Source organism: Hippopotamus amphibius, chromosome 16 (assembly GCF_030028045.1).
Source record: "Hippopotamus amphibius kiboko isolate mHipAmp2 chromosome 16, mHipAmp2.hap2, whole genome shotgun sequence".
NCBI classification, from domain to species: Eukaryota; Metazoa; Chordata; class Mammalia; order Artiodactyla; family Hippopotamidae; genus Hippopotamus; species Hippopotamus amphibius.
In genome coordinates, this window is record NC_080201.1 from 3,599,371 (window position 1) to 3,626,780 (window position 27,410).

A 27,410-nucleotide genomic window follows, 5' to 3' on the forward strand; every position below is an offset into this window, starting at 1 on the left:
GAAGTCTCCTCCGATGTGGAGGGATGGCTGGCATGGACTGGATTCTGTGGGGAAAACCAACCAGGATCTGAACCAAAGCGGGAGGTGGCTGCCAAGCCCCACAGGGAACAGCTAAGGATGGATGACAGCAGCCTCCAGGCCAAAGACGCAATCCTGCGGCTTAGCGACTAGTGGTCCACTCTGACCCTGGACTCTGTAGGTAGGAGGCACAGGAGGTCCTCCCAAGGGTCCTCCCTCCCCTAGCCTGATGATTCCCTGCCCTTGGGGGGTCCCTTTAATGGCAGACCCCTCTTACCCCAGTCCCACCCTCAAGACCCTGTGGCTCAAGATCCTCCCGGCCTTGGCTCGGTCCCCAAGCAGACAAACACCCACGAGGCAATTAGAGGGAAGCATGAATAGTCAATTGTGGGCAGCTCCTGAGGAAACTTGCAGTCACCCAGGCTGGCCTTGGGGGAGGAGTGTGTGTCAGAGAGAGAGAGAGAGAGACACCACGTGAGTGTGCGTGTGCGTGCTGGGAGCCTGTGTGTGCTTGAGAGTGAGACGGACTGTGTCTGAGTGTGCGTGTGAGTCTGCGTACTTGTGCACTGAGGCTGTGTGTGCGTGCACCCCGTTCAGGGAGCTCCATGTTGTGTGCGTGTGCACGAGTTGTGATCTGTGCGTGTATGGGCGCGCACACGCCTGCACCTTGAACAGAGCTCCGTGCGCCCACGGCAGGCCCGTGAGGCTATGGGGAGCACCCAGTGCGGCCTCAGGTTGGAGGGTGCCGGAGTCTGTCCCTGCTCCCAGGCGCGCCTGCGGGAAAGAGGCCTCCTAGATTCTCCGCTCTTGGCCGGGAGCGCTGTGACCTGCTCTGCCCCCAGGCCCACACCGTCCTTCCAACTCACCGGAGTCCAGGGGTGGGCTCCCCAGCCTGGGCGCCAGCTGAGGGTCCCTGAGCAGCACCCCCGTGTGTCTGGGCCTCTGAAATCGAGGGGCTGGCCATCTGCCCTGGGGTCCCTCTGGCCTGGGAGACTGGGAGGGATTTTGCTCAGTTGCCCACACTGCAGAGACGGGGGCTGAGTGCCTGGAAGATTTCGGGGTCACTGCGTGTCCTCCCGGACACACGTGCTCACAGTGGGGGCCTCGTGGCTGATTAGCCTTGTGTGGGGAGGAAATCCTGTCCCGAGGGTCTGGGACTCCCAGGGCTCCGACCGCCACCCCACTGGAGACCAGGGCTTGTGGGTAAAGGAGTGGCCCAGCATGGCGAGATAAAGCCAGACTCGGAGGGACCGGGGAGGCAGCGACAGGCCGGGGAGATAAGGCATCGCAGGCGCGCAGCGGTGTGTGGCCAGGAGATAACCACGTTGCAGGGGGCGGCCGGCCGGGGCCCAGGACCAACCGCGTGGCTGACGCCCAGTGGACGGACCCACCACCCGCAGGAGAGCCGTTAGCAGCAGCGGGGACTCCGAGGGTGTCCAGGCACCCGGGAGAGCGAGCTGGCCGAGAGCCTGCACTGCTGTCACGTGTTCCTGACGTGACAGCCCACGAGCAGGCAGGGGAACCCCAGGGGGGCACAAGGGGCTGGCCCCCCGGTCAGCACAGCAATCCCAGGCTGCCGTCAGGAGAGGGACCCCGCCCAGGAAGGTAGCCGCCTCCCGCTCATCCTCGGGGACACGTCTCTGTACGAGCGGACATGCCGGCCTCAGGCCTGCGCCACAGCCTCTTGGGAGGGTGAGCGCAGCGAGCTCTCCCGGCCCCCGCCAGGGACCCTGAGACGTGCTCACCACCCCCGGGGCCGGACGGAGCTGACGACCTCAGTTCTGCGTTAGTGGCAGCTACCAGGGTCTGACTGCCAGGTTCAAGCACTGGCTGTCTAACTGCCAAGCCTCGGCATTCTCATCTGTAAATGGGGCAAACAGTGCCTACCTCTTAGGGACGCCGTGAATACGAAACTGCACCTGGTCAGAGCACTACACGTGTTTATGAAATAAAGTTAAATTCATAGTATGACCGACCAGATTCCACTCTTAGGTATTCAGTTGACCCTTGAACAACACGGGTTTGAACTGCGTGGGCCCACTAACACGTGGGTTTGTTTTCATAGTAAATACGACAGGACTGCACCACCTGGGGTTGGTTGAATTCGCGGACGTGGAGGAACCATGGGTGCGGAGGGCCGACTGTAAGTTACGAGGATTCTCGACTGCTTGGAGGGTGGGCGCCCCTAACAACTGCATTTCTCAAGGGTCAGCTCTACACCCCAAAGAACTGAAAACAAGTGTTCCAAGTCAAGTGTGTACGTGAATCACAGCAGCAGTCACAACAGCCAAAATGTGGGGACAGCCCAAGTGTCCACCAGCGGAAGAATGACTACTTGAAACGTGGCGCATCCAGGCAGTGGAACGTAATTCAGCCACGAAAAGGGATGAAGTCCTGACCAGGCTACAACCTGGATGGACCTTGAAAACGTGCTCCGTGAGCGACGTCAGACAACAAAGGCCACACACTGTATGATGCCACGTGTGTGAAATGAGGCAACTCTGTCGAGGCAGAAAGCAGGGTAGTGGTTGCCGGGGGCTGGGGTGCAGGGGGGCGGCGTGAGAATGACTAATGGGGACGGGGGACCCTTGGGGGACGATGAACTGGAAAAAGGTGATGGCCGCACAACACGGTGAACAGAGTAAATGCCACTGAATTACTCACTTTGAAGGGCTAATGTATGTTATCTGAATTTTATCTCAATACAAAAAAATGAACATGCATTGCCAAGACTTTACCTGCAAGCTCCCACACCCACCCGGAAATTCACAGGTCCCCATATAAAGTGCAAAGACTGGGGAAAGGAGTGACTCCCCGCTGGGCAGGATGGCACCTCCCGGGGAGGGGGAGCAGCAGTGAGGGCCCGTTTGCAGGCTGACTACTGGACCCCCCAGTGAGTGTTAATTGGATCCAATGAGATCTGGGGCCCACACCAAATGGAGCCAATTTGTTAGCCATGTTTATGTCAGGACTTCAAACCACTACCATCTAACGCAGAGCACAGACCAAATGTCTGAGATTCAACACTAAACCCGACCACGGTGGGGGGCCGGGAGGGGGGGACACCTGGCCAGCAGAGAGTGGGATTCCTCACCTCACTTCCCCCCACCTCTGTCTTGCCTGTGACCTTGACCAGTGGCTCCCCAGGCTTCAGTATCCATCTGCAGGAACAAGGCGCCGATTCCGGGGCTCTGGGAGGAGATGAGGGAGCCTTCGACACGCCCCCAATTCAGATGAGGTCCTGAAGCACCACCCCTCCCTGCTGGAACAGTGGCCCTCCATCTCCAAGAGGACCTCACCAGCCCTGCTTTGCTTCCTGGAATCCCTCAAGTCACAGCTCTGTCTCTCCTCCTTCAGGAAGCCCTCCCAGACTTCCTCAGCTGTGTGCCCTTAACCCTTGGGGTGCCCAGCTGGACTTTAAGATCCCTGAGGACAAGGTCTCTACCTCTGACCTCTTGCTGTCGTTCAGGGAGATGGTGACCGTCCATGTTCTAATTTCCCGGCCAGTCTGCGGTCCTTCTAATCCACCAGAATGTTCTGGAAATGACAATGTTTTGACTTCCCAAGGCCGAATACCTGATGTCCTTTCTTTGGATTCGGAAAATAAGCCCCTTCGCCACCACGCTTGGCAGGGACAGGGCAGCCAGTAGACATGGACTGGGCAGGGAGGCCAGTGGGCTGGGCACCCTCTCGATGGCCGTGCCCTGAACTTGCAAAGGGTCTGATCTCCCGGGAGCCAGAGCAGGAGGGTGACTGCAGTGACCTGCTTCCCTCGCCTCCTGGCCTGGCCGGGGGTCAGGGAGCAGAGGGAACACACACCTGGGTGGCGGGACTCCAGGACCGTCACAGCCCTGCTTGCGGTCTGGTAGCCCACCAGGGAGCGGGGTCCAGGCCCAGAGGCCCGAACCGGCACCTGCGGGGAGGGGGGCGGCAGGACAGGCCCCCACCCCCAGGAATGGGGCTGCTGGCTCTGTTCTGGTGAGACCTCAGTTTACCCACGAGAACCGGAGGCCTGGGAGCGGGGAAGGACCCTGATACTTAGAAGCGCCTACTACAGGCCAGGAGCACTCCCAAGTCTCTTCAGGAACAAGGCGGGGGTAATAATCCACCAATCCCTCAGAGAAGAGTGAAGAAGCTCTTAGTTTTCTTATTTTGCTGATGTGTCTGTTCACTCATTCGACACGTATTTATGGAGGACCTACTATGCGCTGGGCACTGAGCTAGTGCTGGGGAGACCAAGAAACAAGAACAGATGGAAATTCTTGTCCTCTTAGAGCTGCCCAGCCAGGGGCAGAGGGCAGTCAAGGAAAATCAGAGAAACACACACCCAGGTAGTGACGTGTGCCCAGGACAGCCGAAGGACGGGGTGTGACACGCCAGGAGGCGGACGCTTTAGAAGAGACGGACAGGACGCCCACGGAGAGTGTGAATTCACCCGCAGATCTCAGGCAAGAGATGGAAGGCCCTTGGCTGTCTGGGGAGAAGCCAGCGGCAGGGCCAAGGCCTGGGGGGGTGTACTTGGAGTGTGGAAAGGGTGTGTGGCCCCCCGCGTGGCCCGGAGGGCTAGGAGGCTTGTCCAGGTTCCCAGGTGCCCGCACTGGGATCTGAACGCCGATGTTTAAATTCTCCAGCCCCTTCTCTGACTGTGTGCACCCACTGGGGAAGGTGCGGCTCTGCTCCGCTCCCCCCACTGGTTTGCAGGACTTCTCCCCGAGGGAAGAAGAGGGAGCAACAGGAGGGACAGACGACGGCAGAATGGCACTAGGGTGCCAGGTGGCCAGGGACCAAAGGGACCATCTTCCATCCCCAAGTTGACTGTCCTGTGCACCCAGAGACCCAGGGCGTCCACAAGGCTGCAGGATGCAAAGGTTCACCAGGGCCTCAGTCTCCCCGTCTCTAAGATGGGTTAATAACTGGGCCTGGCTTATGAGAATTGTGGGAAGGCGTCAAAGAGTGAATCCGTGCAAAGCATGGCGAGCAGGGCCACCCTGTTCAGGAAGTGCTCAACACACGTGAGTCACTGCTCCTACAAGGGGGGAGGACCAGGTCCCCTTGGCCCTTGCGGGGGGATCAGGGGGAACGGGCGGCCTTCCCATGGCTCATCACCCAGAAATGGGCTTTCCAGCTTCGACCCTCCAGACCCAGGCCAGGCTCCCCAGCTGCGCCCTGGGAGGCCAGCCCAAGGTGCCCGAATGGACGGCAGCGGGCTGGAGGGCCCTGAGTCTGCGGGCTGGGGAAGGGGCTGGTGGGGCCTGGATGTCATGGAATCTGGGAAGGGGGTTTGGGGACTCGGCCCTGCCTAAGGTGCCCAGAGCCCCCCATGGGGGAACATGGGGCCACGTCAGGCCAGCAGGGGTGCCCCCGCCCCTCTAGCCCCCACTGGCCTCCCTCTGAGCTCCCTGCCACTTGACCACATGTGCTCCCAAGCCTGCTGGGGCGCAGATGACCAGGCTGATAAGCCCTTTCCTGGGGACAGGGCTGCCTGCAGAAGGCCCGAGATAGGGCTGAGCGGCACTGCCTGCGGTTTCCTTGCACCGGGGAGGCGGGGCCGGCATGGACAAAGGGGCCGGGGCAGCGGGGGGCCCACGCCTCCCCCCAGCTCCCAGAGACGGAGAGAGGGAGGCCCCCCTGCACCCCTGCAGCTGCTCACGAATCCAGGGCTCACCCTGTGCCAAGCCTGGTGCCAGCCACCCCTGGGGAACAAGGGAGGTGAACCCCAGCCTCCCGCCTGCCAGGACCTCCAGGGGTCAGAGCAAAGAACAAAGCTGGCAGTTTGCACCCAGGGCACACAGAGTGAGAAAGCAACTGGCATTTTCTACACCACGTCCCGGCTTGAAGTGCTTTTCACCATTATCTCATTTAATCTACCCACGACCCTACAATGTAGTCTATTATCTACTTCTCAGATGAGGAAATGAAGGCACAAAGAGGTTAGGTAACCTGCCCAAGATTACACAGCTAGGAAAGGATTCGATTGGTGTCTCTCTTCCCAGGTTCCGTTTGGCCAGCAGCCCACAGTGAGCCCTGGAGTTCAGATGTTATATCTTGGCAAGGGGGGCTTGGAGGCAAAGGAGAGACAGGAAGGGGGGAATGAAGCCACGGTACCCACAAATGCTGACGTTACACAGGTGCCCGCGGAGAATCGGATGCACGGGATACCCAGACACACAGACATCACTCTGACCTCTGAGGGACAGACAGAGCTTCTTGCAGTCTCCCAAACTTCCACACCACGTGCAGCCCACGACAGGTGCCCTGTCACCCACGACCATTCACACACGTCACCCCCACCAACATTCCAGGCTTCTGATCAAAGGTGACCAGGATTCCAGAACCAAAAATCAAAATGTGGTAAGTGAAGGTGGGAGGGAGGCCCCAGACCACGGCACACTGGACAGCTCTATCCAAAGGGCTCCCTGAGTGCAGTGCACAACCTGCGCGACGGCAGGAGCAGTTCGGACACCCAGTGGGACCTGCAGCCCTGGTGGTGCTGGCTGTGCAGACCGACCCGTGTAGCCTCGGACACGTCTCTCCCCAGAACAGAGAGGGGAGGGGGCAGGTCTCCTCCCAGAAGACCCCATCCTCGCTACCCTGTACCCCCTCCATGGCGCCCCCCCGCCCACACACCCTGTGCTGCGGGGGCACCTGTGGTTTGGCAGGGCTGGCGCTGAGGGCGAAGGAAGGCGCAGACATCCGCCGCCCCTCCCCCCCCCCGGGCTCACCTCCAGCTCCCAGCTCCTGCGGTGCCAGCCTGCCTCCCACAGCTCCAAGGACAGAGCCAGGCTGTGCTCACGTGTCCCCGCCGGGACCACACGGCGGGCAGGAGGGCAGGCGGCGGGGGAGCAGAACCACCACCCCACACGGCCAGGCCGCAGGCTCTGTCTGTGCCCAAACCTGCCATTAGGGAGACGCGAGGTGGCCAGACCAGGCCACCCAGCACTGAACTCAGCCCAGACCAGCCCCTCGGGTCCAGGGGTGGTGCCTCAACAGCCCACCTTCCCCACACTAGAGAAGATGGACATCCTTGGTTGTCCCCATTTCACAGATGGGGAAACTGAGGCTCAGAGAGGGCACACAGATCTGCCTGTGGGGTCTGGTTCCTGAGACTGTGTGGTCAGCCATCTCCCCGGGGCTCTGCTTCCTAGGGGCTGGGCGAGGAGACGCTGGGGAGGGGCTGGAGAAGCGCCTGGGGACTGCAGGGCTCACGGAGCAGATGTTCAGGTCCAAGGAGGTAAGGGAAGCCCACCCAGAGTGCGGAGGTTGGTTCCTAGTGGGAATTCCTGCTTTGGCTGGGGCCGGTCCCAGGCCCCACGTATGCCCGGGGTAAACCTCCCACCCCTCAGAGACTCAGTTTCCTTATCTATAAAATGGGGAAACGGCTTGAGAACTGGCATGCAGTAGGTGCCTGATGAATACTGCTTCCCTTGCTGTGCCCTGCTGGGTGAGGGAGAGAGAGGGCCAGGGCGGGGGTGCTGGCGGTTGGGGGCGGGGGCTGGAAGCTGCCCCAGGATGGTGTTTTCCTGTGATTTCTGAGCACCGCGGACCAGGGGGCTGTGTCTCAGCTTGGTGGGCTGCCTCCGCCCCAGGTCTGCTGAGGGTCACACGGGTTCTTCCCTGACCCAGTCAGGGTCCTGAGATTCCTGCCTTTCTCCCCAGCTGGAGGAGGGGGGCTGTGGGGGGGGGGCAGGGGGAGGGGTGACACTGGGACTCAAATGCTCCTGGACACGGAGGACAGAATGATGACCAGGACAGTGACAGTCAGGGTGATGACAGCTCACACCGCTGAGCTGGGCTGTCCTGAGGGCCTCAGGTCCTGACCCACTCCATCCTCACAGCCCTGGTTCACGTCAGGAAGTGGCCCAGAGAGGTTAGGTGGCTTGTCCAGGGCATACAGCAATAAGTTGCAGTAAGGGGACTGGAACCCAGGCCAGCCAGGTCCAGAGCCCCGCTTTTCACACCACATCTGGGGAGCGAGCAATGCCTGGAATGGTCTCTCAGCCCCCATAAGGGAGGGCACGGGGCCACGGTCACCGGTGAAGGGGCAGGGAGGCCGGCCCTCGTCCAATTCTCTGTCCCCACCCCACGGAGGACAGGGCCTTCTTCTGGCCTTGGGGCAGCAGTGGGTGGCCCAGGACAAGGGGGCTGGGGTCCCAGAAGCCAGCCTCCGGGGCCCTCTCCTCCACAGCCCCCACGAACCAGCAGGTCAGACGCGTGTCACATCCATACCCCTCACAGCCTCCAGGGACAGCAGGCCTGGCCAGCTGCCAAAGCCACTGTCTGCACACTAATTCCCTCAGCCCGAAGCCACGGGGTGCCTCCCCCGCTGGTGCGCGCGCACACACACACCGACACGCACATGAAACCACACACGCCCACAGACCCACACACATCCCAACACACCCAGACACAGACACACGTACTCACAGAGACACACAGAGACACACGCACACAGACAGATACACACGCACACGCACACAGAGGGCGTAAGGAGCCGCTGATCTGAAACCCACTTGACCTGCCTGTCCTGACAGTGCCCCAAGTGGCGGGGAGGGAGGCCTGGTGGGCAGCCAGGGCTGTGGCTTATGGAGGAGATGCAGAGAGCGTGGGGCCCTGCTGTGGCGACGGGGAACTGTGGGGGACCCTGGGGACAAAAGCACAGTCATACCCGCCCCGGGCTGCCTGTTGCCAAGGGGCTGGGGTCTCCAGGCCTGCCTGGGATGAGATGAGACCAGCATTCATCCATTCTTCATTCAGCCAAGCGCTCCCCCTCCCATCCATCCATCCACCCATCCACCCATCCATCCTCCACTCTCCACCCATCCACCCTTCTAGAAATGTCCCTGAGCACCTCCTCTGTGCAGACCCTCCTCCAGGCAGCAATCAGTACACAGAGGCCTTGTCTGACACTAGTCTGGTGCTGGAAGGATGGAGGCAAAGGCAGGACACCTTGCAGCAACGAGGACAGTATGACTAAATGTGTGCTCGGTGCACAGCCTCCTTTAACTTCACGGTGACCCTACGTGACAGCTGCCACCAGAGCTCCCACTTTACAGATGAGAACGCTGAGGTGCCACTAGAAAGCAGCAGCACGAGAGCCCGAATCTTTCCCTTCCCTCCTTCCCTCCTTCCCCCTTCCCATATGTGTCTGTTCCACCCGACAGGAAAGAGAATCAGAGAAGGCAACACCCAAAAGGCCAAAGACAGTGGTATAAGCCAGGCAACTGTATGTCCTGGTTTGCCTGGGACAGTCCTGGTTTTCAGCTAATGTCCCACATAATAAGTAACAGCGCCGTCTATGTTCTCACACGTGCCCTGGTTTAGACCCGGGTGAAACTAAGTGAGCTCCCTTCCCACTCTGGAGCTGAGGAAAAGACATCGCAATATTGAGAGAGAAGGGGAAGGGGATGTTCTGAGGACGGAGCAATCACTGAAGGCTTCCTGCAAGAGGCGGGGCTGAACTGCACCTGGAGGAAGGGACACACTGCCCACAAAGACCCCACGCCCACGACCCAGGCCTGGGCTCAGCTTCATTCCTCTGTTTAAGGAGAGTCTGGGCGATCCCAGGCAGCACAGACGCTGGGTACTGGGCAGGTCGGGGACAGGGCCTGGGGTGAATGTGGCCCGTCTGGCTGCCAAGGGTGTGAGGAAGGTGCTGGAGTCGGGGCTGTGCCTTCGTGATGGGAACAAAGCCCCTGACAGCCCCTGGTTGCCCTCCCAGCACCCACGAGGCAGGCTGGGCCCAGGCCTGCTCTTGCGCTCCCAGCGCTCCGCCCCCTGGGAGGACAACGTGCCCCGCCTCCCATCACCACAGGTGCCTCGTTGCCTGGCACCTGCCTGTCCTGGCAGGACTGGGGCTGTCCCCGGCCTGGCAGAGGGCCTGGGGCCTGGAAAGCCACAGTCCACTGTCTTCCCCTCCAAAGCCTCGCAGTGACTCTGGAGAACCTTCTGGACTTCTCAAAGCTCAGGATACATTTTCCTAAATGGGACTGGACTTCCTGTAATTGAGGATACATCTTACTCTGCACGACGGGTCGGGACGCAAGCTCTGTGCCGCACTTTCACCCCAGTTCTGCCACTCAACTGACAGCCTGGGGACCATCTGCCAGTCGCCTGACCCTCTGTGCCTCGGTCTTCTCATCTGAAACATGGGGGAAGAACGGTGCCTGCACACAGGGTGTGGTGAGGGTTCAGTGAACTGGCAAAGAGCCTCGCTATACAGTAGGTGCCCACTAGACGCCAGCTGCTATGGTCCTTCTTGCTGCATAGATGGGGCACAAAGAGGAGGTGGGATCTGAAATCTGAGATGCGGAAGGAAGATTATCCTATTTGACCTCTGCTGCTCCACAACCTCACCAATGGGTTGGCGATTCCTGCTTGCATACGAGTGAGGACGGGGAGCTCACTACCTCACAGCCGACCGGCCTGTGGATGGGCAGGGCAGTGAGCTCCCCTTGTCAGCGTGCTCCTTCGTAATTAGATTCAACCCAAGGCAGGGAGTGGGGTCAGGACTAGAGTTTGTGCCTTCCACCTCCCAGCCCAGGGCCTTGCATGTTGCCCTAAGTGGCCAAGGAGCTGGCTGTGATGGGTGGAGGGGGAGGGGGAGGAGCCCACGCGCCCCGCCTGGTTTGGAACAGGGAGCTCTGGGGCTTCAGCATCTCCTGGGCCGCGCACACCTGTGTCCTCCCCAGGACCTCCTCGGAGGCTGTCCCTCGGCCTCCTCCAGCTGCTCCCGAGCTCCCCGATCTGCCTGCCTCCTCTCCCGGCCCTCCGCCCTCTTCCTCCCACTTCCGGATGCGGGAGGGGGCCAGGGAGACAGGTGACCCTGCTAGACCCTGCTCCGTCCCGAGGGGCCGGGCAGCCCCCGGCAACGATGCTGCTTCCTCTGAGCCTCAGTTTCCCCTCTGTAGGAAGGGACGGTAGGATTCGGTGACCTCTGTGAGCCACCTGGCTCTGGGCTTTGCTCCGGCGGCTGGGAGGACAGCAGGCTCACCGGTGCGCACCCTCGGGGGCCGGGCACCAGGCCCCACGCCAGCCTGAGCTCTGTGACAGCACCGCGCGCAAGGAGCTGCGGCGACGGGGGCAGTGGGGACAGGCCAGCGGACGCGGGGCTGCGGCGCTAGCTGCCACGCCTCGGCGCTCTGCGGCGCCCCCTTACCATTCCAACGCCTGCCCTTAGGCCCCAGCTCAGACTGGGGCCAACGTGCCGGCCCCTGGGGACATTCCGTCTGTCCCCTGGGCCATGCTGTGTTCCACACATGCGCCACGGTGCCCCTGCAGCCAGGACGCACCTCCCTCACCACGTCCCAGCTCGGCATCTGCTGCCCCATCTCTGCCTCTGTCCTGTGAGTCCGGGCACGGCCCCAGGACACCCCCTTCCCTCCCTTCCCGCGTGGGGCCGCCCCAGGGACTCACCCGGCAGGAGCACCGGCCACTTGGGACTCTTCTGGTCCATGAGAACTGGCAGTCCAGTCCCAGCCCTCGGAGCCCTGGCCTGGCCACCTCAGAGCAGCTCCCTTGGGCCTGGGAGGCGGGGGCGGGGGGGGCTGAGGGGGCGGGGCAGCAAGGTGGGAGGAGCAGAGAAAGCCTCTCTCCCGGGTCTTCTGCAGGAGCAGACTCCCGAGAAGTCAGCTGAGAGACGGAGCGCGTGCGAGCCCGGGCTGCCCGGGGAGCCGCAGCACAACCACGCGGCCGCCCTCCCTGCCCCAGCCACCCCCCCGCCCCCCGCCCCGCCTGGCACACACCCCGCCAGCTGCAGACAGGAGCCGAGCCCCAGAGGGTGGCGGCCACGTCCTGCCTTCCATGTGCCGTTCTCCTCCCGTAGGACCCGGGGGCCCGAGAGATTTCCTGCACACGGGAGACCTATGCCCTGGGCAGCAGAGGAGCCTCCAGATCCCAGCGGGGGTCACAGGCCCACCAAGGTTGCCCTCGCTCATTCACACCGTCCCTCAACAGCCTCTCCTGGGCACCTCCTACGTGCTGGGCACTACGTCCCCATAGCTGCTGTGATGCCCTCCAGGCAGCAGGAGCCACCCCCGCGAGGCATCCCTGGAGAGAAAGGGCCAAGGACGGCTCCGCTCAGGCCGGCAGAAGGGCGCAGGCCTCGTGTGGGGCTCCGAGGGGATTCCAGGGGAGCTGGGCATGTGGGTGGCGCCCACCGTGGGCCATGGTCTCTGGCGACCGATAGAGAGGCCCCGGTGGGAGACCCGTGGGCGGAAGGAAGGAAGGAAGGAGGGAGGGAGGGAAGGGGAGGAGCCTCTTGTTATCAGGGTCTGGTCTTAGCTCCTGGGGTCTCCTTCCTGAAGGGCCTCCTCTCCTCCCTACAAGCGTCCAGATGCCCAGTTTAGGTGCTGCCTCCTCCCTGGAGCCCCCCCGGCTGCACTATGCTTTCTCTGCCACTCTGTCCTTGTTAGAGCACATCTTGGTGTATTTGGGGACAGAAGGGCTGGACACTTGCTGGGGTGGGGACCATGACTCAGCTGCCTTGGGGCGCAGGCCAGGCCCAGAGGGTCACCCAGTGTGCCCGAAGGTGGGCCCACAGCTTGCCTGCTGGGGTGCAGTGGTGGGAGGTTGGAGGGGGCAGAGCCTTGCCAGGTCTCTGGGGTCAGTCCCCTTCCTTATACCCAGTGTGGCCATGTCTCCAGCGCTCTCTTGTGTCACCTCCTGGGCAAACACCAAACGGCACCCAGAACCTCTGGGATGGGTGAGAATCCAGCCTCTCCCAGCCAGGTGGCGTGAGGACCCCCCAGAAGGGCCCGCAGCCCCATTCTAAACATGGTGGTTGGAAACGGAGGTCACCTTCATGCCACAGCTCGGGAGAAAGATTCTGTCATCACCCTCATGTTCCAGGGGAGGAAACGGACGCAGGGTGACCCAGCGCACTCCTGCTGGGGCTGAGTCAGCTGTGTCAGGTCTCCCAGCAGCACAGCCACGAGGCCAGAGGGGCCCGTCCCAGCAAAGCGGCCGTGACAGTGCCTGGCACAGACTCAGTGCTCGGTACATTCCTACATCCCTGTGGAGTCCTCACCAGCCTGCCCCTTCTTCTGTCGTGGGCGGGGACCCCACGCCCTTGGGCTGCACGTGGCCAGCTCAGCCCAGCAAGGTGTGGAGGTCAAATAATGGTCCCCAACGTCGGCCATGTCCTAAGCCCTGGAACCTGCGAATGTGTCACTTTACAAAACAAAAGGGACCTTGCAGGTGTGAGATGGGAGACCACCCCAGGACGACCCCGGCAGGTGGTGGGCCCAACGGGACCCCAGGGATCCTTGTAGGAGGGGGGCAGGGGTGGGAAGTAGGAGATGCGATGACAGAAGGAAGAGGCTGGAGGAATGTGGGCGCCTCTGGAAGCAGGAAAAGGAGGGAAACATCCTCCCCTAGAGCCTCCATAAGGAATCAGCCCCATGACACCTTGATTCTAGCCCAGTGAGACCCGTGTCAGATCTCTGACCTTTGGAATGTAACATAATAAACCTGTGTTGCTTTAAGCTGCCGAGTTCATGGAGGTCTGTTACAGCAGCCATACGAAACAAATACAGCTAGAGAGATAACCGTTCCCAGACTCACAGCACTTGACATACAACAGTTGCTCAATAAATGCTCTTCCCTGTGTTTGATCCAGGGAGCTCACAGCTCCCCCGTCCCCAGAGTCAGAGAAGTCTGAGGGGGACAAAGGACCAATCACTCACGGGTGACCTTCAAGTGCCCTTGACCCCAACATGATCACACTGGGAAAAAGCAGGCAGCCTGTGGTTGCTGGAATTTTATATTTTACAGCAAAGCCCTGGAGAGGGAAGAAAAGTTCTGGAATGGAGTAAGGACCTGCTTGGAACATCAGCCCTCGGGCCAGGAAGCTGGGGTAAACGCATGCCCCCAATGTTTACAAGAATCTTATTTCTTCCTTACCTTCCCCTCATCCAGTCCCCCAGCACCAGCTGACTTAAAACTTGTATTCACTCAACAAACATTGATCGATCGAGCACCTATTACAGTATATGCTCCAGGCCAGGTGCTGGAGAGATGAAGAGGACAGTGAGATACGGTCCCTGCCTACATGGAGAGGGTAAGCGTGCTGAACACAGACTGCCTCAGGGCCTTTGCACCTGAGCTTCCCTTGTCCTGGAACTCTCTGCCCAACACCACCTCCTCAGCAAGGCCTCTGGGACCAGCCCGCCTACAGTCACAAGCCTCATGTCTGTGCTCTCCTACCCTATTTTGCTTCATGGCACCTGTCACCACCTGGCATCACACATGCTGCCCAGAACAGTCTTTGGCACACAGTAGGTGCTCAACAAAAGTTTGTGAACAAATGCACACACATGAACGGCAGCGTAGAGGTGGAGACAGATGCTCCAACAGGCAATCACGGTGAAGACACAAGCAAAGGTCTGCTGAGAGAGACGCCCGATGTCAAGTGATTTCTGCTCTAAATGAGAAGGTCGTGTGTGGGAGCCGGTGCGGACATAGGGAGAATTTTACGATGGTCTTCTAGCCAGTTAAATCCACATGGCGCCAAACCACGAGAGCCAAGGTCCCCCGACTGCCAGCTTATCTACCAGCTTAAACTTGGTCAAGAGGAAAGCAGCGTGGCGGGTTGGTGGAGGCCACGGCTGAGATGACAGACAGGTGGGCCCCAAGTGCAGCAGCCCTTGGAGGGGTGGTCTGTGCCGGCTTTGCTCCGTGGGGTCCCCTACACGGTTCCGGGACACCCCACCTGAGCCTCAGAACAGTCCTTTCTATGGCTCAGCTGATCTCTTTTTTTCCTACCTGAAATGTTTATTTTATTGCATTTTATTGACTTGTTTTTTTGGTCACAGCGCGCAGCATGCAGGATCTTAGTTCACCAACCAGGGATCAAACCCGTGCCCCCTGCCGTGGAAGCGCGGAGTCCTGACCACTGGACCGCCTGGGAATCCCCCCTACCTGAAATCTTAATCACAAACTTATTGGAAAGAAATTGGAGTTCGGGGCAAACAGACCCCCCGACAGCGATTCTGCCAGGTCTGAGGAGCTGCTTTTATCTTTGCGCCATTTTGAACTTCGTTGATGTCAATGCTCAGTTTATCGGTTTATTAAGTTGCCCAAGTTCTCTTTCCTTTTTCATGTCACGGACAACTGAATCCGTCAGACAGACGCACAGAGCCACACACCAGCACGGGACCAGCTGAAAGCAACCAGACCCCGGTGAGCAGAGGACAGAGGCGGGAAGGGGCTTCGGGCCAGAGCGATGAGTCCCGGCTAGATACTCAGAGGCTCCTGGGGAGAGATGGACTCGCGAGCCAAGGGCCTCCGGAGCTGCCTGGGCTTCTCCACCTCCTGCCCCGACTTGCAAGCTGCGCGCTTCCTGCGTTACACGCAGTTCCCGAGAAGACACACAGTTGCTAGTTGGAGAGAAAACAGACTTTGGATTCCAGCTTGGCTGGAGATGTACACGGGAAGAGAGAGGCGGTGAGGGGAACGGGGAGACGCTTCCACTGCACACAGCAGCGCCTCTGCACCAGGCGGGGAGGAGGGCGGGGGAAGCTGAGCCAAGCCCGCCTCCCCCCAACCCCCCACCCGCCACCTCATGCCCTCCGAGCAGCTGCCGCTTGGCCGTGGGGAACAGGAGTCCACCCAGAGCCTCCCGCCAAAGCACTCGGCACCCGTCCCTGCTCCAGGCGAGGCTGCCCAAGGATCTCGGGGCCTGAGCCAAGAACCCAAGTGGAGGCCCTGCCTTTCTGGCCATGGAGCCCCAACCTCGCTGCCGGGAGCCCATTCGCCCAACAAAGGAGAGACAAAAGGCACGCAGGGCCAGGACCTCGGTGGTCACCAGCTCGCCCCCCTGCAGGGCCAGGGCCCCGGCGGTCACCAGCTCGCCCCTGCAGGGCCAGGGCCAGGGCCAGCTCTGGCGGCCCCGAGGGCCAGGCACGGCGCTCTGCAATAGAGGTGCTCCATCCTGGGATCTCACAGCAATCACGGGGGAAACCGAGGCACAGAGCGGCTGTGTGCCTCAAACCAGAAGCTCCGAAGGAGCAGAGGAGGGATTTGAATCTAGAGAGTGCCAGTCTGAATCCGAACGCTTAAACACGTCCACACTCAACAATCACTGGTTTGATTTAAACACACGCCTAGCAAGGAAAAGAGGAGGAAAAAATCAAGTAGCCCCAGGACGGACGTTAGTACCTATGATTGTTCAAGGTCCAGGCAACTGCAGTTGTTGCGTCCTCACGGTGCTTGCGTTACATCTCGCAGGCATGGCCCCCAGGCTCCAAGAATTCAGCCTGGGTCTGAGGGACTCAGCTCCTAGGAAGCTGCCTGGTTCTCTGTGCTCTCAGCTTGGCGGCTGGGACGTCCGTCCTAGGAGAACTGGCTGAGCCACAGCACCTGCAGCAAAGCCCCCCATCCGTGGGGCTAGGGAGCCTGGGCAGAGGCCGGCTGCGCTGGGGGCTGGGATGCACACGTGCCACGTTGTCTGCAGACGGGGCTGAGCAGACGGCCCTGGGAAACATGCAGTCCCAGGTGGGGACTTGGGACCCTGTGTTACCCACAGTGGGGTTAGCTGTCCCAGCACCTGGCAGTGCCTGCCCTGACGGACACAACTGATTGTGGAAGGGACTTTGTGGCCAGCAGGATAACGGGCCTTCAAGACAATCACGTCCCAATCGCTGGAACCTGTGAGCACGCTCCCTGACATGGCAAAGGGGAATGAAGTCTGCTAATCTGCTGACCTTGAGATGAGGGGGTACCCTGGACTGTCCAGTGGGCCCCTGTAGTCACAGGTCCTTCCACATGGAGGAAGGAGGCAGGACCGCATCAGAGGAGCCGTGACCACAGAAGCAGGGCAGAGACGCAAGGCTCCTGGCTTTGAAGGTGGAGGAGGGGCCGCGAGCTGAGGAACGTGGGCACCTCCAGAGGCTGGAAAACTTGATTCTGCCCTAGAGTCTCAGGGAGAGTGCAGCCCTGCCCACATCTTCATCTTAGCCCAGGGAGACCCATGTTGGACGTGCAGCCTCCAGAACCGTAAGATACTACAGCGTGTTGTTTTAAGCCACCGACTTGGTGATAATCTATTACAGCAACCGCAGGAGCTAACCTCGAACTCTTCCAAGGTGGCCACGGCCGCGGTGGTGACAAGAGCAGGTGGCCGGAGGGATCCTCTGGGATGGCCCAGAAGGGAGACGGAAGATGCCCCGTGTTTCCCGCATTGGCTCCTACCTCACCCCACCAGCCCTGCTCCTCCCCTCCCCTCCCCACTGCACCAGTGGTCCCCAAAAGCCTGGAATAAGCACTAAGGAGACTGGGGGCTTCCGGGGTGGGAGCAGAGCAGCAGCTGTCAGGACAGAAGGAACCCACAGGCCACCCCCTACAGGGCTGGCCCACCCCAGCACCCCAGCATGGCAGGGGAGAAAGGGAGGCGCCCGGGAACACAGCCGTGAGGGAAGAGTCCGTCTCCACCTGGCTTCCTGTGATCCCCTCCCAAACCCATCAGTGGGGTCTGCGGCTTCAACTACCTCTACTAATGAAGATATTATTTACCATCTTAGAAACTGTTCCGCAGCTCAGAAAGGACACCCAAGGCCCATGCGGCAGAGCTACAGGGCCCCTGCTCAGGGGTGCAACATGGCAGCCCTGATGGCCGTGCAGGGAGCACGTGCACAGAGGCAACAAGAATGGTGCCCCCTGACGTTGTGCAGTGTGCCACCTGTACAACCTTGCCGTGCAGCCCCGGTGCCCCCTCGGTGTTCCTCCCATGTCACCGATACTATGCTACAAGGAAGACTTCATGGTTACGACTTTACACCTACTTGGCAGTTGAAGAGGCTAAACTTTTGGAACACTAAACCTTGCAGAGGCTCCATAGCTGGGAAGTGGCAGTGCTGAGAGCTGGAAACTTGGACTTGGGCCTAGGACACCAGCCACACCCTCTCTTATCACCAGATGGTGCTGCTTCTCTCTCAGGGAGCCCACGACGGCAAAGAGACCCCGGTTCAGGAACGCCTGTCCCCATCAGCAGGTGATGGATTAGGAGTGTTCTCTCGCTGGATTTTATACCGCCTGCGAGTGGCACGTGAGAAATGGACCCTTCCTTTGACCAAAGGCTTAAGCATATTGGAAAGAGCTGGGCCTGGGGGCTCGCCACCTACAAGAGAAGGCCGCCTTGTGGTGAGGTCTGGATGGCGCCCTTCTCCTACCAGCTTGGTCAGCCCAAGGTCCTTGCCTTGCCTGCCAGAGGAATCCCAGCCCTTGGGCTCCCCGCTTCCCCTGCAGCCCCCGAGCGATTCTCCCTGCAGCCAGCAAGTGACCACTCCCCAGGCGGGCCCTCCAAACACGGAGCCTGAGAACCACACAACCTCCTCCTCTAGGGGAAACCGAGGCGGGCTGTCCATGCGTGTCCCTGGGGTCACATGGCCCAGCCCCCCAGCCCGGCACCAGGGCTGCCGGTGTGACAGCGTCCTTCCCCTGGCAAAGCGGCTGTCCCCACACCCGAGACATCTGCAGGGAACTGGGGCTCAGAGACGGATGACACTGGATAGCTGCCCCCCAAGGCAACAGATGCAGCCCGTGACCTGCGCACGGCCACCCTGGCCTCTGGGAAAGGCCCCTGCCCCAGACCACACGGGGGTGGACGCTGCCACGTAGGGAGCAGGAGAGACAGCGGGCGGACGGGGAGGGGCTCAGAGCTCTGGAGAGAGGGCGTGACCGGGCTGTGTGTGTGTGTGTGCACGCGTGCACGGGGGGGGGGGGGTACGTGTGCATATGGACATGCGTCCCCAGGTGTGTCTGTGATGCGTGTTCACGTGCACACATAAGGGCGTCTGGCGCCTGTGTGCGTCTCTGGATGTGTGTCTGCGTATCTGCACCTCCTGTCCGGTGCACGTGCCAGGCCTGCGCCTGTCCCTGAGAGTCCCCGCGCCCGCTAGTCCCTGTGTCTGTAAGTGCTCGCCCGCGCCCGCCCCGCCGTGCAGCTGCCAGTGCACAGCTGGACCCGGGGGCTCTGCGCGCCCGCCCGATGAGAGGTGGCAGGTGTGTAATGAACCATTAGTCACTGTCACGTTTCCAAGCAGCGGCGGCGGCGGCCTCCCCGGGAGGGGCTGACGGCGGGATGGCGCTCTGGGCGGGTCTCCAGCTGTGAGCTGCACACCTCCCCATCCCCCCACCCCCCAGGCAGGGCCGCAGCCTGACAGGGAGCAGCTGGCAGACGAGGGTCTCGTGCCCCTGTCCTGCCCCAGGCGGCCCCGGGGCAGGGGGCAGGGGCTCGTGTGTGCCAACCCGGGGAGGGGAGGGTCCCTGAGGGTCACGGTTTTGCAGGTTATTACCCAGAGCTGAGGGGCAGCTGGGGTGAAGGAGGAGGGTGGAGAGAACAGCTTCATGGATGCTCTGTGCTGCCTGGAGGAGGCACGGGGCGGGGGGGCGACCAGTGGTTACAAAGAACAGGGCTGACCCCGGCCAGTACCACGAGCACGCGTGGGGGGGGCCAGCACCTGTACCGAATGTGCTCCTGTCCTGGTTACTTAAATTCTCACGCCTGCCCGTGAGCCAGGCACTCCCGCTGGCCTTCCTTCCCACTCCTCAGATGAGGAAACCGAGGCACAGAGCAAGAAGACACTTGTCCCAGGCTCTGAGAGGGCCGGGGGCATCCCTGCCCACCAGCTGCACGTCCCCTGCGCTGCCTGACACTCTGTCCCTGTCTGCTAGGGTCTGGAAGCCCGTCAGCGGGCGGAGGAGCCCATGAGCCCCTGATCAGCCACCTCCGCCCCTCGCCGAGTCCACATCAAGGAGGGAAAGAGGTAGGTACCGGAGCTGTCCTGGAGATGGATGCCCAGATGACCCCCAGGACCCCTCCCCCCCACCCTGCGGCAGCTCCCCCACCTGCGGTCCAGCTCCCTCACTAACAAGCGGTGTTTTCCATCAGCTGCCCCTGCAGTGGCCCAGCAACAGGGAGGCCCGGGTGGGGGGGGGGGTCTTGAGACTCCGTCATCTTAGGGGCAGGACACACACAGGGACTCACTCTGAGGGATCTTGGCCGAAGGGGCTGCTCCACCACCCTCCCTAGGTAAGAATGCAGGTGTCCACTCACGGCCCCCAGCCCGGGGCCCACACGCCCCACGCCCCACGCCTCAGGGTGCCGCACTCAAGCCCAGCAACCAACGGGGGAGCAGCCTCTCCACGGCTGGGGAAAGTGACACATCCAGCAGGGCGGAGCTGGGCAGGAGGGGGTGGGAGCGAATGCCCACGCAGGAAAACGCTGGCAGCACCTTCCCCGGCCGGATGCTCCCTCTGGCCTAACTGAGGCGACAGCGAGAGCCCCGTGCCAGGACACGAGCGGCACATCCACGCGGCGGGAGGGAGCGCAGGCACACACACCGGGCGTACGCACACGACACGCGGCGGCGACACCGAGGGCTGCGGCAGCTGTGACAACAGACGGATCTTGCAGCGCTGAGCCGGACCCAGGAGACAAAGCTCACACCCCCCAGGATGCCGGCGATTTGGTGTTCAGGCAAACACAGGTGCAACGGAAACAGCAAATGGGACCTGGCAGGCCCCTGGGGGGCGGGTGGGGCATCGAGGCAGAGGGAGCTCCTAGGGCTGAGCTGGGTGGTGGGTTAGGAGATCTATCACGTTATTATTATTACTTTTTTAGCTCTTTGTTGGATATAATTGCCTTACACTGCTGTGCCAGTTTCTGCTGTACACCAAAGTGAATCAGCTGTATTTAGACGTATATCCCTATATCCCCTCCCTCCCGCGACTCCCTCCCACCCTCCCCATCCCAGCCCTCTAAGGCATCACCCATCATCGAGTTGATCTCCCTGTGTTATGCAGCAGCTTCCCACTAGCCATCTATTTTACGTTTGCTAGTGTCTATATGTCAATGCTACTCTCTCACTTCGTCGCATGAGTGAATACAATGGAACATAGAGATTAAAAAAACAAAAACAAAAACAAAAACCAACAACGGCTGTTTGTGAATGGACGCTGAGAGAGTATTGAAAAGTGCGGGGAAAACAAAAATTCAACCCGTCAGGGAGACCCAGCCTCCTGGCTCTCCCCTGGGATGCGGTGACCGTGGGCGGGGAGTCCGCACCTGAACTTTTTGGGGGGCCCCTTGCTGCTGAGTGCAACCTGACCTGCTCCAGTGCCAAGAGGTAGTAAAAAGCTGGTACCTACCTGTGCCCGTGAGGTCTGGGCCGGCCCCGTCCAGGCAGCTCTGCTGACACCGGGCTGGCCCCTGCTCCTGGGTGGTTCTGGGACCCCTGGGCAGGCTCTCTGCTGGGGCGCCCGGCCGCGGTTCGGGCTCCCGGGCGGGAGGGTGGACGGCCGTCGACGCCTCGAGTGATGCAGAGGTGACCTGGAAGGACAGGAGGGGAACGTGGTGAGTCTTGGCCACACCCGCCTGGAGGTGCCCAAGGGGTGGGCCCCCTGAACTGCTGGGTACCGCCCCTCCCCCACAGTGGCCTGGCTTTGTCATCAGGGACTCAGCGTGGCTGGCTCGGGGCAGCAGCAGAGCTGGTCCCCTGACTGCCAGTTTGAGTCACTGCGAGTGACTTCCTCGCCCAGCAAACCCTGTCCGGGGACACCAGGCTGACCACTGGGCACTGGGGATCCACCCCCAGGTCCCATTGCTACCTGAGCCCCCGTGCTCTGCACAGTTCGTAATAATGACTCACTAGCTGGTTGCAACTATAATGATTAACCTAGTTAATCTTCAGTTCACCCCATGGGGCAGTCATCCCACTCCCCCCCTTTTCCTGTATTCAAAAAAAATTGTAGTAAAATATACATAACATAAAATTTACCACCTTGAGTATTTTTAAGTGTACAACTCAGGGGTGTGAAGTCCAGATACCATGTGCAACCAACCCCGATTCCATTTCCAGAACGTTCTCGTCATCCCGAATGGAAACTCCATGCCCATTCATCGCGAACTCTTCATGCCTGTCCCCCGCCTCCGGCACCCCCCCCACGTCCTGTCTCTATGACACTGGTGATCCCAGTCACCCCACCCCCTTCCCACAGGCGGGGAAACTGAGGCTCTCAGAGGGGCGGTGGGAGCCTGAGGTCACAGAGCTGCCAAGGCAGGCTCCACCCAGGCCAGCCTCCTGGGCTCCAGGCCGCGGGGACGTCCCTGCCAGGGCTCCAGGGGCTGGGGGCCGGTCCCGGGGACGGGTGACCCCCCACCTCCCCAGCTACAAGCTCCGGGGCAGCACGGCTGTCAAAAAGCAACTCCACGCTGACCCCGTTGTTCCAGGGATTAGGGCTGTAAAACCAAAGTGCCGGGGAGAGACGGCGCTGCGTCCAGACCCCAGCAGCCCCACATGCGAGAGACAGAGACAGTCACCCTTTGTTTCCGGGAACACTTTAATTTATGGGATCCATGTGGTGACACTGCCCAGACCACAGACCCCGCAAATCCCAGGGGGTCCTGATGGCTTAGGCTGGAGCCAGGAGGGGCCGGCGCCCGGGCCGGGCACACTTCATTCACTCGCAGGCTTGCTTAGGGCTGGGGGAGGCGTGCCCCCAGCATGGCGGGGAGCCTGGAGCCTCTACAGACCCCGCCCCACCGGGTTGCAGCTGCTCTGGCACCTTTGCCATCGTCACTCCGGGAAGCTCTGCCAGACGCAGGGCTGCTGTGTCCCCCGTTAGTCACAGGATGACTTGTCCAGCCAACTCCAGGGACTGTCTATAGGGTGGCACCTGGTCAAACCAGGCAGCGTTCTTGCAACCTGGGGGGGGCGGGCTGGCAGGGAGCGGAGGAGAGTGGCATTGTGCCCTGGCCTTGACCCTGCCCCTGTGCTGGTGGAAAGGAGCGTGGGGTGAGGCCCACCTCCTGCTTGTCCTCCTGGAGCTGGGGGACCAGGGTCCTGCTGGGGGAGGTGGCGGTGGGACGCCTCGGGGGGGGGGATGGCTCCCCAGATGGAGAGCTGTGGGCACGAGGATGCCGTTTACTGAGCACCTACTATGTGCCACGGTTAATCCTCCCAACAGTCCCGTCTCCAGCAGAAACATGGAAACACAAAGAGACAAAGTGGCCTGTTTGAGTTCCAACAGTAATTGGAGGTGTTGGGATGTGAACTCAAGCAGCTGGGAGAAGACCCTTCTGTTACAAAGCAACCAGGGCACGTGGCTTTTAAGTAGAGAACAGCAGATGGCAAAAGAGAATGCTACTGTGTGGAAAGGGGTGCAAGTGACAAGGACTATAGGAGTTTGAGGATACGAGAAGTCCCCAAGGGCTGGGAAAATCCAGGCAGGCTTCCTGGAGCAGGTGGAATTTGAACTAGGCCTTCAACGGGAGCAGGCTTTGAAATGGAGGAGGGACAGGAAGGACAAGAGATTCAAGCACACATCTCTGCGGGGACCGAAGGGTAAACCGTAAATAGGGTACGGGGTAGGTAAGACTGCAGGGGCACAGCACCAGTCCCACCCAGCACCATGTGGAAGGAGGCCAGCCCCATCCCGCCAGGCCTGATCTTTCAAGAGGAACCTGGGAATCCATTTTTAAAAGCTGCACTCTCGTGATTATGAAGTGTTGAAACATGATGCAAACCCTCACACGCTGCTGGCGGGATTGTAAACTGCTGCAGCTGCTTTGGAGACAGCCTGGCAGTTCGTCAAGGGTCAAACACAGTCATCATAGGACCCAGCGGTTCCCTCCTTGGTAGATATGCCAGAGAACTGAAAACAGACGTCCACACAAAAACTTGCACGTAAATGTCCATAGCAGCCCTGAGTTCACAGACAGATGAAATCTGCCAACAATGAACTTGGAGGTGGGTCCTTCCCCAGAGGAGCCCCCAGGTGGGAGCGCGGCTCTTCCGAAGCCTTGACTTGCACCAGGGGACCCCGCTACGCATGTGGTGACAGTGTGTTGCCGTGAGCCGCTTGTGCGTAGTCCTTTGTTACACAGCAGTGAGTAACTAATGCAACCCCAAAGCTCCAGAACAGGGCCCGGCCCAGAAACACATGTTCCCTGGCACGGCCGTGTGCCAGGCACCCTCCCTCCTCCGGTCCAGCTGTTCCCACCATGCTGACTCTCGTTGGAAGTAAAAGGATTTCACCCCCTTCTCCAGCTTTTGTCAGCAGCTGCCCAGGACTCCCGAGGGGGCTCAGTCGCTATTCATGGATGGACGAGGCTGCCAGACGCACGTGGGGTGGCGGGTTGTGGGTGAGCTCATGCTGGCATCGCCCGCCGTAGGTGGGGGCAAAGTTTCTCAGCCAGACCATCACATGGAGGCAGAGAGCAGCCTTTCCTCACCCTGCAAGGCCAAATTTACGACACTGCCTGACTAATAAAAAGCAGACCCTTGAACCAACATGTTCACCGCGCCTTCTCTCTACCAGAGCCAAGAGTTCCAAGCTCACGGCCTGTCTTAATTTAAAGTGCTATTAGGACCGGGCCTGGGACATACATTGCTCCCTGCTCCGGGGACCCTGGAAATTGGCAGCATCCCAGACAGCCCATGGGGCCTCATGGACCAGGATAAACTTTATTGTCCTCTTTATTTTCCTGGACCGGGGCCACTACGTTTAAAGCGTTAGTTAACGGGGAAAGGCAAAAAGGGGGAAAATTTCCAGGGTTCTTTACCCTAAAAGGGATTTGCAGCCCACCACTGAATATCCTGATGAGATCTCGCCTTGTTACACTTTCTCCCGGGAATGAGTGATTTCCGGAGAGTGCTGACTCCAGGTAAATCTGCAGGTAGAGATGAGGATGGAGTAGGGCAGAGAGCAGATACAGCATCCCTGCTCTGAAGGGGAAAACCATGCAGCACTGCCGTCAGTACCCAGCTTCTTTTATTAATTGTATTAGTCCGGGAGCCCCCCAAGTCTGGGAACGCCTGCTTTATTGTCTTGTAGGATCGTTTTATTGAGATGTAGTTTAGATACTATACAACGCACCCATTTAAAGGGTACAATTCAGTGGCTTGAGTATATTTATAGAGTCTGTAACCATCGCTAGAATCCATCTAGAACATTCTCATCGCCCTGTACCCATTAACAGTCACTCCTCATCCTCCCCAGCCCTTGGCAACCCCTGGTCTCCTTCCTGTCTCGATGGACTTGCCTCTTCTGGACGTGTCATATATATGGGGTCCGACACCATGCAGCTCCCTGTGTCTGGCTTCCTTCACTCAGCCTCATGTGTCCCAGGCTCACCCACGTAGCCTGTAAATCATGTAGTTTTAAAAACAAGGGAAGTTTCCATTTGAGGGCCCAGAGCATCCCAGAGGCCACTGCACGAGACGCCAGGAGTTCTCTCTCCCGCAGCCTCTCCAACAGGGACTGGGTGGCTGGCTGCTCCCGGAGCCCGCTTCTCTCTCCCTCCTGGGCACTAGCCAGACTCCCTCTCTCCGGCTCCCTGCAGTGGGACGGGGCCAGGCACTGCGTCCTGGCCACACTCCCCAGCTGGGAGATCTTAGCAAAGTGACTTCACCTCTCTGGGCCTCAGTTTCCCCTCCTGAGAAACGGATTCATAACACAGCAAGTGTCTACCTCCCAGAGGGAGGGTGCTTTCTGTGAAAGCACTTGGTACACAGTAGGTGCTTAAGAAACAGCAGCTCATCTCATCACCTGACCGCACAAGAATCGGGAACAAGAACCAAAGGGGCGCAGTGCTCAGGGGACCCCACAAAGCCTGGAGGGGTGTGTGCTGGGGAAGGCTCCACGGCCTTGGCCTTGGCAGGGGGTGCCCAGCTGGCCTCTGGGCAATTTCAGCCCCAGCTGGCAGGGCCACCTTCTAGGACCCTCACCAGCTGCCGGCCCAGAGCCTGAGGCAGTCCCAGAGCCCCTAAACTCATGGGGCCGGGATCTAGGGTGTGGGCTCCCCAACTTTTCCTGATCACCCTGAATCTTCTCCTTCCTCCAAATGGGCTCAAGATATACTCCAGGAAGCCGGCCTTGCTGGGCTTGAATAAAGCAGATGTGGGACTGAATCCTGAGTGCCGCCTGCCTGTGGCCATAACTAGGAGTAACACGCTAGTCTCCACTGCTCAGACCTCAGTTTATGCCTCTGGGAAATGGACCAGTAATGCCTACCCTAGATTTACTGGGCACTTGCTATGTAGGAGGTGTCCACCGAGCACCTGCTGTCAGTACCCAGGTCAATCCTTCCAACAACCCTACCTTAACTCCCACTTTGTAGGAGGAAACTGAGGCACAGAGATGTCAAGTCAGCTGCCCAAGGTCACCCAGCCGGTCACAGTCAGAGCCCCCACAGCACCCAGTAGGCGCTCACCGCACACTAGCAGGGCTCGTTTCCTGTACTCCTTGCCTCAGCAGACACATGGCAACCCGGACTGTGGTCTCTGGCACACCGGTTTATCCCGCGGTTGAGCGGTGGTGGGTTTGCTGATGGGCTGCGGCTGATTTATGTCAAGACCAAGGCCAGGAGAACGAGACAAAACAGAGCTGCAGGAGGGGGAAGAGGAGACGCCAGCAGAAGGACGTGGCATCACCTGCCCTTGGCCCTGAGGAAGAATCAGACACAGGCAGGAAGCCAAGTTTGGGGAGAAAAGCTGCCCGCCCCTCCCAAAACAGCGATGGCCGGGGGCCCACCGTGGCTGGCGGGAGGGTGGGTACAGCTGGGCTGGCGGGAGACCTCTGCCACCTGCCGGGGACACGTGGGTCACAGGCCTGGGGCCGTCTGTCAGGGAGGGAAACAAGGGGACACGGGTCAGCTCCACCACGGTGCCCCTCCTCCCCCTTTCCTGGTCCCCACGAGAGCCCACCCACAAAGCTGCGCTCGACCCTCTCTGGTGGGATTTCCTGTTTTGCACTGCAAGCTGGTGCATCAGAAGCCAAAACCCAGTATTTTACGTCCCTGAATTCCCGGTAATAGCTCCGTGATGGTGAGCAGAGAACTCCAAATACTGCAATAAAGGGAACGGCAGGGCCGAGGGTCAGGGGGAGATGGAGCTGCCGACTGCAGAGTCCCCGATAAGCAGACAACTAACGGGTTATTAACTGTGCGGTGCAGACCGGGCGTAATTGGAAAGTTATTAGATATGGAATACACACAGCACCCAGTAAATGAGTAATCAGGGGCTAATTAAGCTCACGCGACACCGCAGATCGTGCGGGAGAGGCTGGGGGCCGCCACATCTGTGACAGCAACTGGGGGTGCTCTGGCTGCAGCGCACGTGGGGAGGGGGTCGCCGGTTCGGGCAGAGGAGCCACAGCCGGGGGTCCCGATCCGACGCTTCCCCCAGCTGAGTCCGCCCAGGTGCTCCCACCTCTCAGGGGCTGGAGGGAGGGAGGGAGGCAACAGGCTCACCCAGCCTCGAGGACAAGAGAGGCCCACGTGGACACAAGGTCCGGGACTTGGGGGCAGAAACGCTGGTTTTGTCCCTGGCTTCGCAGCCGGCCAGGTAAGGACGCACTGCAGCCACCTGAGGGGACAGAGACAGTCACAACTCTCC

General features: G+C 60.3%; 1 protein-coding gene across 5 annotated transcripts in view; it reads right to left on the reverse strand.

Annotated features, from left to right (window-relative positions):
- GSE1 (Gse1 coiled-coil protein) overlaps positions 1-27,410 on the reverse strand; it is a 409,268-nt gene that overhangs the window by 235,689 nt on the left and 146,169 nt on the right. For all 5 annotated transcript variants that reach the window (XM_057710685.1, XM_057710684.1, XM_057710683.1 and 2 more), the window contains exon 2: positions 21,163-21,343. In XM_057710685.1, coding sequence (XP_057566668.1) covers positions 21,163-21,343 — 181 coding nt within the window. The remainder of the gene's footprint in view (positions 1-21,162; positions 21,344-27,410) is intronic.